This window comes from Miscanthus floridulus, chromosome 18 (assembly GCF_019320115.1).
Source record: "Miscanthus floridulus cultivar M001 chromosome 18, ASM1932011v1, whole genome shotgun sequence".
NCBI lineage: Eukaryota > Viridiplantae > Streptophyta > Magnoliopsida > Poales > Poaceae > Miscanthus > Miscanthus floridulus.
Window position 1 is genome coordinate 44,951,731 of NC_089597.1, and position 11,407 is coordinate 44,963,137.

Sequence of the window (11,407 nt, forward strand, 5' to 3'; positions counted from 1 at the left end):
CCAACATGAAACACTATTGGCCTGCAAACCAAACACGCTGTAAAGCGGTGGAATGACTCATGCAATACAACTCAAATCAGTAAGATACTAAGAGGACATGCAAAAAACGAAGATCATCTTTAACCTGCCAATTTGCCAACCAGACATGATGACCAAAATACCATTCCAAATTGAAAGGATCCAAGTTTGAAAACAATCTCAGCGAAGGAAGATGAATAATGAACTGTACAAAGAACTATGGCTTTGTGTTCAATAACAATGATACATTTTTCATGGGCGAATAGAGGGTAATATGTGAGGCCTGTATAGGTACACTGAGCTGACAACTGAAAAAACATATAGACCTAACATTTTGTGTAGAAAACATGATTTATGAGTGCTTTTGAGTTTCTGGTTCCAGGAAGTATAGATCTGCAAAACTGAAACCATAAACCAGAAAACTGGGACCATTAAGAGAGAATCATATAGTTAAGAATCATATTGAGAACATATCTGTCAGGAAATTTTTTCAGTATAGAACTCTGATAGTTCCCCAAAAAAGGTAATGTTGAAGATAAGAAGTCTAAACTCTGTGATGGCCAAAGAATCCATGAATGTGGTCCCCTTATAGCCTCTTTTTCGCAGCAAGCCCATATACAGAGTTGTATGACATACATGTATACCTTAAGATTTAATTTGGCACATAATTCCTACAAATCTTATATATGATATATGTTCAATAACCACCAGCAAGCTGTTAAAAAGAAATAAATTGACATACCCAGTGCTTGTTAGCCGTGTAACCCGTAATCCTGAAGTTTGTGATGTCATAAGCTCCAAGGCATCGAAATCTGAGGTGAATAAATAAAGATTTACATGTCCCTTTGAACTGGGAAGGAGGGAGATGCTAATATTTTTAATCATTTGTATATCCCTGTCATTTTGCAGGCTACTTTTAAAGGAAAAGGTGCAGACACAAATAAACCTAACATCTATTTCTTTAAAAACAATCTATATCAATATTCTTAAAACCTTGATACCAATTAAGATTCAGAATGGAATACATTAGTTACATTTACACACTGTAACTTTTATGGAGGCCACTTACCAAATCCATCACTATTTGGTTTACTCAAACCTGAAGGTAGCATGTAACTGCCAAAAATTGTAGGTGGCAGGGCTGCATAAAACATGAAGTCGTCAACAATTAGCAATTCGAAATGTCATTGACAGAGGGAGAATAGTTTTTGATCCAATATTAAGATTTCGGATGCTTACTTCTAAAACATATCGAGTTTGATACAGAACAAAGAAGCACTGAATTAAATAACCTAGATGCATTTTTCCTTTCTTTTAGCTAACCAGAAGGTGAAATAACAGGTTAGGATGTTTTTTTTTCCTATTCAAAGGCAACATACAAATCACACATGCAGGAAGAGCACATGAACATATAACCGGATAGAAGAGCTAGGTGTTTTAACTAAGATTATAGCCTAAGGTGATTTGCATTATTAGAATGGAAATAATTATGAGTAGCTGGTAATCAAAAGGTATGAAATTAAAGACAACTTGCGCAAACCCATATCAATTGTTCCAGTGAAATAAAAAGACTAAACTCCTGATATTGTAAGGTATCCATATAATTTTAGGCAGATCAAAATAAGTATTATAGAAGGCATGCACAAGGCGAACCCATATCATCTTATCTAGTATGTTTGCAAATGAATGTCAAATGCAATGACCAGTCCACCTCCATATGTAAAATAGCAAAGGGGTAATACGCGTAAAGTTTCCATTGGCTGTATACTTCTTTGTATTACATGTAAATAAATTTGTAACTATACTTGCTATTTGATAAAAACATGAACGGACCTGCTATTAGTGTACTTGTACAGCCGTGTGTTGTACCATTCAGTAATAATTAGTAGCTGGATATGCAACAGACTAAGTAACGGTTCAGGCACAAAGTAGCAGTGCACTAACTAATAAACAAAGACTGTAGGCATGAAAACCCAAAACAACAGTGTACCTTAGCATAACTCTCAATTAGCATATAGAAAACAGAGCAAAGGAGCAGAGGACAGAAGGGACACATGGTGTAAAATAGTAAAGTGGATTGAAGGGGAGGAGAGGTGGTAACTTGGTGTTGCTGACTGCTGGTGGAAGCTGTCTTGATGGATGCATACCAAAATCTGTAGCCTATGGGATCCAGAAAACCTCTCCAAATATGAGACAACAAAAGAATAAAAGTATATGCAAGAGTCTGGTATTGTTGGCAAAGTGAGAGGCATAGGGATTTAAGAACCTGGTTAAAGGTTGGCTATTTCAAATGCCATGATTTAAGTTGTCCAAGGCTGGGCCTTAGCTTGAGGAAGCCCTTGGCTGTCGTTCGCTGACAACAATCTGCAAAGATCTATTTCTTTAAAAACAATCTATATCAATATTCTTAAAACCTTGATACCAATTAAGATTCAGAATGGAATACATTAGTTACATTTACACACTGTAACTTTTATGGAGGCCACTTACCAAATCCATCACTATTTGGTTTACTCAAACCTGAAGGTAGCATGTAACTGCCAAAAATTGTAGGTGGCAGGGCTGCATAAAACATGAAGTCGTCAACAATTAGCAATTTGAAATGTCATTGACAGAGGGAGAATAGTTTTTGATCCAATATTAAGATTTCGGATGCTTACTTCTAAAACATATCGAGTTTGATACAGAACAAAGAAGCACTGAATTAAATAACCTAGATGCATTTTTCCTTTCTTTTAGCTAACCAGAAGGTGAAATAACAGGTTAGGATGTTTTATTTTTTCCTATTCAAAGCCAACATACAAATCACACATGCAGGAAGAGCACATGAACATATAACCGGATAGAAGAGCTAGGTGTTTTAACTAAGATTATAGCCTAAGGTGATTTGCATTATTAGAATGGAAATAATTATGAGTAGCTGGTAATCAAAAGGTATGAAATTAAAGACAACTTGCGCAAACCCATATCAATTGTTCCAGTGAAATAAAAAGACTAAACTCCTGATATTGTAAGGTATCCATATAATTTTAGGCAGATCAAAATAAGTATTATAGAAGGCATGCACAAGGCGAACCCATATCATCTTATCTAGTATGTTTGCAAATGAATGTCAAATGCAATGACCAGTCCACCTCCATATGTAAAATAGCAAAGGGGTAATACGCGTAAAGTTTCCATTGGCTGTATACTTCTTTGTATTACATGTAAATAAATTTGTAACTATACTTGCTATTTGATAAAAACATGAACGGACCTGCTATTAGTGTACTTGTACAGCCGTGTGTTGTACCATTCAGTAATAATTAGTAGCTGGATATGCAACAGACTAAGTAACGGTTCAGGCACAAAGTAGCAGTGCACTAACTAATAAACAAAGACTGTAGGCATGAAAACCCAAAACAACAGTGTACCTTAGCATAACTCTCAATTAGCATATAGAAAACAGAGCAAAGGAGCAGAGGACAGAAGGGACACATGGTGTAAAATAGTAAAGTGGATTGAAGGGGAGGAGAGGTGGTAACTTGGTGTTGCTGACTGCTGGTGGAAGCTGTCTTGATGGATGCATACCAAAATCTGTAGCCTATGGGATCCAGAAAACCTCTCCAAATATGAGACAACAAAAGAATAAAAGTATATGCAAGAGTCTGGTATTGTTGGCAAAGTGAGAGGCATAGGGATTTAAGAACCTGGTTAAAGGTTGGCTATTTCAAATGCCATGATTTAAGTTGTCCAAGGCTGGGCCTTAGCTTGAGGAAGCCCTTGGCTGTCGTTCGCTGACAACAATCTGCAAAGAAATCAAGGCAAGATAGCAATTACCCGGTACTCTATCTCCATGTTGAAGTAAATAGCCAACTTTGAAGAAACAATGCAAAGCCGAATACAATACAGCCTGAAGGCAGGGAGCTGCATATTACCTAAGAGAAGGGCATGTTCATTAACTTGTTACGAAAGATGTATACACCATGTATAGATATGTAGTAAAAACAACGTATCTAGAAAAGCCAAAATGGCTTATAATTAGGAATGGAGGGAGTACAATATTAGGATTAATGACCAAGTGAACAATAGGAGGATGGCTGGTTTCCTGAAACAGGGCCTCCAGGGCGGTTGTTGCTGGAAGTCCAGAAGCGCTTGTTGCTGGAAGTCCAGACAAAGGCTAGTTAGGCTTAAAGCAAAAGGAAAACTATAATTGAAACTTTAGAGAGAGAGGTGCAGACTTCTCAACTTTTCCTAGGAAGAATATAGATGTATTGCAATTATGTGCAGGAGCAAATTGCAGAGTACAAATTTCTTGGATACTCAAAACTATCATTTTTATGGATGCAGTCGACGATCCTGATGAGACGCAAATGCAAGGTATCATGAGAGATAGATGAATGGCTCATTCGATTCAGGATCTGCAGATTGCTCTTAAATTAGCAAAAGTAAGACTGACAATCATGTTTGCATTGGGTTCCTTTCTGCAATAGTGCACATGAAGCAATGTCCTCTAGCTCTATTAATAAAAGATATAGCCTGATTCATTCGACTGGTGAGGGCAGGCATTGGATTGACGACAACGCACTTGAGGGCTGGGATGACATTGGTATGGACCTGACCTTGTTGCGACTTCATTTGCTGTTCCTGCTGCAGCTATGCCGTTAGAGACCTCATATGCGAAAGGAAACAACAAATTAGTAGCAAACCGGCACTAACAATCTAGAAGGTTTCGCTAGCAATGTCTACACAGGCACTGCCTTCATCAGACTGCCTGAATCCCCCATGGTGTCGACGTAGGGGAAAACGTCTGAAATACGGCGATGCAGTACGGAACAGGGAACAGGCCATCTTAATCAGCAAGCTGCTGAGAGGCAGGCCAAAATCGGCAAATCCGAGCTGGAATCGCTGGGTAGGCGAGGAGGAAGGACAGGAGCGAATGTTAGGGAGCGGTCGTCCACCAATGCGTGGGCGCCTTGGGCGCTGGCGCGATCCGCGAGGTGGGCATCCCGGCCGCTGGCGCCGGCGTGAGGTCGACGGCACAGCCGCCCTGCCGTCCTCTGCCGCAGCCGGGGAGCGACCGGCCCGAGCACCGACGACGGGCGCCGATGCGCGTCCATCGTGCTGGACGCAGGGAGGGGCGGTGGTAGGGCCGGCCGGCACCAGCCGCTGCTGAAGAGGTGAGAACCCCACGGATCCTGCAGAGATGACGTTGCTGGCCGGATGCGGAGGAGAGGGAGGAGCGGCGTGCTAGCGCTAGCCTATGCAGCGGCCGGATTCGGAGTAAGCAGGAATGAACGAAGCAGAGGACGACGCGATGACGCAGGAAGCGGCAGATTAAAGAAAGACACCTCAAAAGCACGGCGGAGAACGGTGGCGACGGAGCCGAGGGCGGCCCCGCTGATCCCGACGGCACCCACGCGGACGCACGAGTCGAGCGGAGCACCCAGACAACGGCGGCGGCGCTTCCGAGAAAGGCGACGGAGGCGAGGGCGGCGTCCACTGATCCCGACGGCACCACCGAGGAGGCGGGTGAAGCAGCCGAGAGCAGCGCCCCACGACTGCAGGCGGCAGCCCAGGCGGTGCGACGACGGCTCCGACACTGGATACTAAGACTGGGCCAGAGCAGACCTGGGCCCATGAATCATGAGAGAGGGAAATCAGGCGTGCACACGCACGAGCTTGAGGCGCCGCGCGGGTGGTGGGCCTGATGGGCGTGGGTGTTGGGATGACCACGAGGAAGAGAGCCCCGCAGCTGCGAGCGGCGTGGCCACGCGGCGGGCGGGGGCTGGACAGCCGGACAGGGAACAGTAACCAAAGCCCTGAGAGAGCGCGGAATCTAGGAGCTTTATGGAGTTGTATATACACCAACCAATGTGTATGTGCTACGAGTACTACTGTACTCCCCCAACTGGAACCAGGAAATTCCACTAATAACACGTCTCCAGAAATGGCACCAACAATGGGTGCCTACAGCGATACCAAAAAAGCATCGCCATCTCGGAGATGGCATCGGAATACTACGGCTAAAAAAGACGATTAATTAATGCACAGCGCAACGCAGTCCACTCCAAGATCTCATCACCCCTTCCCGTCCAGCGGCGGACCTCCCTCTCCCACCCGGCACCCGCCAGCCCTCCTCGAGCTATTAGTACCCGCCACGCCTTCGTCCCCGCTTCGCCGCCTGCCTGCCTCTCCGGACTCCCACTCTCCAAGCCACCTTTCTTCCACACCCAAAAACCCAACTACCTACCTGCACCGAGCCCAAGCCACGACGGCTCGGACTCCGCCGTCGACGCGTCCTCCTCCTCTGGAGCAGTGAAGCTACTACACTAGGCAGGCACCATGGGCCCCGCGCCGAGGGAGCCCATGAAGCAGCGAGTGAACCGCTGCCTGCTGCGGCTCTCGGACCGTGACACGGAGGCGATAGCGGCGGCGGAGCTGGACGCGATCGCGCGGGACCTGGACGCCGACGAGCTCCCCGTCTTCGTGGCGGCAAGTCTCCGACGCGCGGCCCACCGACAGGACGCCGCTGCGTCGGCACTCGCTGCGCCTGCTCGCGCTCGTGGCGGGCGAGCACCCGCGGGGCGCCGTCGCGCCGCTCGTCCCGCGCCTCCTGGCCGCCGCACTGCGCCGCGTCAGGGACCCGGACTCCTCCGTGCGCGCCGCGCTCGTCGACGCGGCGCGCGCCGCGGCGGGCGCCGCGTCCTCGCCGCCGGCGGCGCTGGCCCCGCTCGCGGACGCGCTGCTCCACGAGCAGGACCAGTGCTCGCAGCTCGCCGCCGCGCTCGCCGCCGCGGCGGCGGTCGAGGCCTCGGAGCCCACCGACGACCTCGCCGCGTACCTCCGGGGCCTCCTCCCGCGGCTCTACAAGCTCCTCCGCAGCGCCGCGTTCAAGGCCAAGCCCGCGCTCATCTCCCTCATCGGCACCGCCTCGGCTGCCTCCGGCGGGGGAGCTGCCTCCGCCGCCGTGCCTTGCCTCCGCGACGCGCTCGCTGGCGATGATTGGGCCTGCCAGGAAGGCTGCCGCCGAGGCGCTCGCTTTGTTGGCCCTCGAGCACGGAGACGACCTCGTCTCACACAAATCTTCCTGCATTGCCGTCTTCGAAGCCAAGAGATTCGATAAGGTCGGGCGCATAACTAAACTTCGGATCTTGACCATGGCAGCAGCCTCGTAGATATGCTGCGGCTGCTTGACATTTCTGACACCTTCTTGGCATAATGCAGGTGAAAATAGTGCGCGAGTCCATGAATCGGATGATCAAAGCATGGAAGGAGATCCCAGATTTGGATGAGGAGGTCTGCTCCTTCGACGCGCCACCATCGTCCCAGTCGAGATCCTCTCTCACAGGTGATGTGGCTGTTCATGAGGGTCGGTCTAGTCACTATTTTTAATTTCATGAGGGTCGGTTTAGCCACAGAAACGATAAGCGAACAGGGCGAGTCTGGGCTTGGTTCAGGGTTTGACTGCATACCGTAAGTACACTTAAAAAATAACCTAATACTTGGTAAAAGACAGAAATAGTCCTTGCTTGGTACTACTAGTAAAACACACTGAAGAATAAATAGTTCTTTGCTAAGAAAAAAAGTATTTCGCATTTTTATAACCTTTTCTTTTTGATACATACCGCAATATGCATGATATTACATTTGTTGGATTTAGTTGTCTGGATGAGAGTTATTCAGACTATGGATGTTCTTTTCTAACATTGTTTGATTGTATAATTGGACAGAGACTGCAAGTGATGGCCGATGCCCCGCCGATTCCTTGGGCTCCACCTCTACTACCCCTTCAATTACGAGGAACTCATGGCCGACTAATAGGCAGCCCGCACCGGATGCATCGCACAATGCCATCAACAGAAAAGGCAGCCCTCCTTCCATCGTAAGCAAGAAAAATTTGCCCCCTTCGCGCCGCAACACAGACCCGTCCAAGAAATTTGAGGACAGGGTTGACGTTACTGTCGCTCCTGATGCTACGCCAATCAAAATGGTGACCGAGGAGAAGCTCCTGAAAGAGGGCAGCAGTGTTAGAGAGAGGCTTGAAGCGCGGAGGGTGCTGTTTCAGAAGACTGGTGAGAAAGGTTACAAGAAGCTGGCTGGTCCCAAGTCAGGATCAAGAGTTGTTCCATACAGTGGGGATGGTGACTTGGAAGAGACGGCTGAGACTGAGGATGCGCCTGAGGAATTTCAGTCAGCTCACAAAGATGAGGACCTGTCGAAGATCAGGATGCAGCTGGTTCAGATTGAGAATCAGCAGGCTAGTTTGCTTAATCTTCTCCAGGTAGTTATCCCTTGTTACCATGTATCATACGTCAATAATTTGTTGAAATTCTTTATTCTTCATAATAGATTGGATATTCCATTTTCAATTTTTTATTTATTTTTCTCCCTGTTTGCTTAAGAGTCTCCTCAGTGCGTGAGCAGATGAGATGTCCTACATGATGACATAGAAGCTAAATATAACAAAAAAAAGATAAAAATTTTGTTGCTTGGAAAAATTTTACACGAAGCAAACTTTGGCCCCGATTAGATGCTACCCAACAGCCAAAATTTTTTTGCATAGTACCTGTCACATCGAATCTTGCGGCACATGTATGGAGTACTAAATGTAGACGAAAAAAAAACTAATTGCACAGTTAGGTGAGAAATCGCGAGACGAACCTTTCGAACCTAATTAGTCTATAATTAGACACTAATTGTCAAATAAAAACGAAAGTGCTACCGTAGCCAAAATCCAAATTTTTTTGATCTAAACAGGACCTTTGTTGCAAGCTCAATCATTCCCTATGTAAAAGAACCAGGACCTACCAGTACCTACTGGAGTTTTTTTTTCCTTTTTTGGTGCAATGTGGACTGATTTGTGCATGAAGTGGGGTCTCATCCTGTTCTTGCATCAGGATATTTAATAGGGGCTTATTATATTATTTGGTCTCGGTGAGCAGCACTGACCGTTTGTTACGAATCATGCATCCAGGCCTTTTAATCCAGCGTGTAAAGTTTTAAGGTGTCACATCGAATATTATATATGAAGGTTACATGAGATGTTCGGATATTAATAAAAAAACAAATTACAGAATCCGTCAATAAACCACGAAACGAATTTATTAAGCCTAATTAATTTGTCATTAGCACATGTGTTACTCTAGCATTTTTATTGTCAAATTATGAACTAATCAGGCTTAAAAGATTCGTCTCGTAAATTAGTCGCAAACTGTGTAATTGGTTATTTTTTAGTCTATATTTAATACTACATTCGAAGGGTGGGCCTGGTGCAAGCGGTAGAGTCTTACCGCCTGTGATCGGAAGGTCTCGGGTTTGAGTCGCGGTCTCCTCGCATTACACATGCGAGGGTAAGGCTTGCCACTAACACCCTTTCCCAGACCCCGCACAGAGTGGGAGCTCTTTGCACTGAATACGTCCTTTTTTTTATTTAATACTATATTCATATGTCAAACATTCGATGTGAGAGGTGTAAAATTTTGTGCGTGGGAACTACACAAGGGCTCATTCAATGTGTCCTCCAAGCACTAGTCAAATCAGTATGCATTCAGGCCTGATCAGTGGCATGGTGTGGGGGAAACCTGGACCACAGTACAGTCGCTAGCAATAAGGCAATGTTTTAAGCATTACCAACTTCTTTTAAACATCGTCCTGTTCGTTTGGGCTTGTTTGGCTTATAAGCCATTCTTAAAAGTACTGTTGGTGGTTGGTTGGTTTGGTGTGAGAAAAATATTGTTCGTTGGCTGATAAGCCATGGCTTCTAAGCCAAATACGACCGAGCGAACATGCTGCATTTCTTTATGTGTCACACATACCGCGGGCTATCAGGAACATCCATAGTGTTTACCTGCATCTGTAAAAAAGCATCAGCCAATGTTCTGATCACATATTATATAGGCAATATACCATTTTTTTACAACAATTCAGTTTTTGTACTGACATTTTATGTCCAAACAACTATCCATGTTACATGTAAGATGCTCTAAAACATGCATAGCATTGAATCATTCCCAGTTACTCCTTGTAAACAGAAAACATATCTGACCCTTTAATTACTTTTGTCTCGTCAGAAATTCATGGGGAGCTCCCAGAATGGGATACGTTCCTTGGAGACTAGGGTGAATGGGCTGGAGATGGTATTGGACGAGATATCCCGTGATTTAGCTGCTTCCTCAGGAAGGATTCCAAACAGCGAACCTGACACAAATGTTTGCTGCATTCTGAGCCCAAAGTTCTGGAGAAGACATGATGGAGGTAGATACACTTCCAGGTACTCTGTATCGGATGCACCAAACTACACCGAGGAGAGCAAAAGTTCTTACAAGTGGGACAGGCAGAAGTTTGGAGTTCATAGCGGTTTTGTCACCAATCCTTTAGCAGAGCCAAATGATTCGTCTGTAAGAAGCATAGCTGTTTCCCAGGAAGGGAGGAGAAGAGACTCGGCTCAATACAGATCAAGGTAAGGTAATAGATACCAAACCAAGAAACTTTTTTGTTCATGCGATTATGTTAGGTAGGCCAATCAAATGTGCTCAGGACGTCTTAGAGACTGACAGTAACATAGTAACATCAAAGTAGTTGGTTTCTTGTATAGCAAATTAGAATGACTTCAGTTATGTTGCCAACCCATTACGCAATGCATCATTGGCTATTTGTTACTTCCTATCACAGATATCTATGTTCATTGTTGAATTTGCATGAGCTTCTTAACATTTTTTTCCCTTATTCAGTCAATTGTTTACTAATTCTCACTCCCCTTTCCATCTTCAGGTTGAGTTAGGTGTGGCAGGAAGCTGTTCATGTGAAGTGAGAACTACTTGCTTTAGCAAGAAGGCGGAGCGTTTGAAGATCCCACTGTTGGTGCATTTTCGAACTTCTTTTCTTAGAGCTGAGATCATACGAATTATGAGGTTTTATTCATGAATTTTCCAGGGTTCAGACCCTGATATACAAGTCTAAACTCTAAGGCAAGACCCACACCGCTGGCTCGGTAATCATACGATGGACATGGATTGCTGGTGGACATTCGCCGAGGGTAATGCATATGTAGAGTTTGGCAATGAGAAAATTTGGGAATCGACTCTCTATGTTCAATCAGTCGTGGATGTACCTTGTACTGCTTGTAAATAGTTTAGATACAGTGATGATTCATGTGCTCGCGAGTCGCAAGGTGTCACGCGAAATTTCCTTGCCTGTGCTGAGATCATGAAAGCAGGTAAAAGGTTCAGAGCCGCTGACAAATGTGTAGGGTAACGGCAGGTGGCTATACTTAACTAATCTCTTTATGGCACATTTCCTCCCATTGTGTGGCAAGAAAGTATGGCAAACCAAAAGTGTAGCATCTATCAAACACATGTCAAAACTCAAAAACCACCAAACCAAGGGCTTGCCAAACGCCGCAACAAAC

The 11,407-nt window shown here is 45.3% G+C and overlaps 1 protein-coding gene and 1 pseudogene across 9 annotated transcripts; one reads left to right on the forward strand and one right to left on the reverse strand.

The window, feature by feature from the left end:
- Window positions 1-320: 320 nt before the first annotated feature.
- Window positions 321-5,683, reverse strand: LOC136521638 (uncharacterized). Of its 9 annotated transcripts, XM_066515389.1 has the most exons (9): window positions 4,620-5,683; window positions 3,936-4,158; window positions 3,708-3,805; window positions 3,543-3,601; window positions 2,509-2,580; window positions 2,120-2,382; window positions 1,088-1,159; window positions 761-830; window positions 321-419 (listed from the first exon to the last, which is right to left on the reverse strand). In XM_066515389.1, exons 6-9 carry the CDS (start codon window positions 2,268-2,270, stop codon window positions 371-373), a joined length of 342 nt encoding a protein of 113 aa, XP_066371486.1. In that variant the 5' UTR covers window positions 2,271-2,382; window positions 2,509-2,580; window positions 3,543-3,601; window positions 3,708-3,805; window positions 3,936-4,158; window positions 4,620-5,683; the 3' UTR covers window positions 321-370. The 9 variants fall into 9 exon arrangements, 1 of the variants encoding a protein (XP_066371486.1); XR_010775597.1 differs by lacking the exons at window positions 321-419; window positions 761-830; window positions 1,088-1,159; window positions 2,120-2,382; window positions 2,509-2,580 and adding an exon at window positions 4,247-4,356 and having other exon boundaries at window positions 2,847-3,805; window positions 5,349-5,683; XR_010775593.1 differs by lacking the exons at window positions 321-419; window positions 761-830; window positions 1,088-1,159; window positions 2,120-2,382; window positions 2,509-2,580 and having other exon boundaries at window positions 2,847-3,805; window positions 4,620-4,669; window positions 5,349-5,683.
- A 421-nt stretch (window positions 5,684-6,104) lies between these two features.
- LOC136520413 (TORTIFOLIA1-like protein 3) lies at window positions 6,105-11,252 on the forward strand (annotated as a pseudogene).
- Window positions 11,253-11,407: the final 155 nt, after the last annotated feature.

Coding starts and splice junctions, on each gene's coding strand:
- LOC136521638 (XM_066515389.1), bottom strand. CDS start 2,270: ATGCCTCTCACTTTGCCAACAATACCAGACTCTTGCATATACTTTTAT. Junction 1,160..2,119: donor CCAGCAGTCAGCAACACCAA/GTTACCACCTCT, acceptor TGTTTTATGCAG/CCCTGCCACCTACAATTTTT. Junction 831..1,087: donor ACCAAATAGTGATGGATTTG/GTAAGTGGCCTC, acceptor TATTCACCTCAG/ATTTCGATGCCTTGGAGCTT.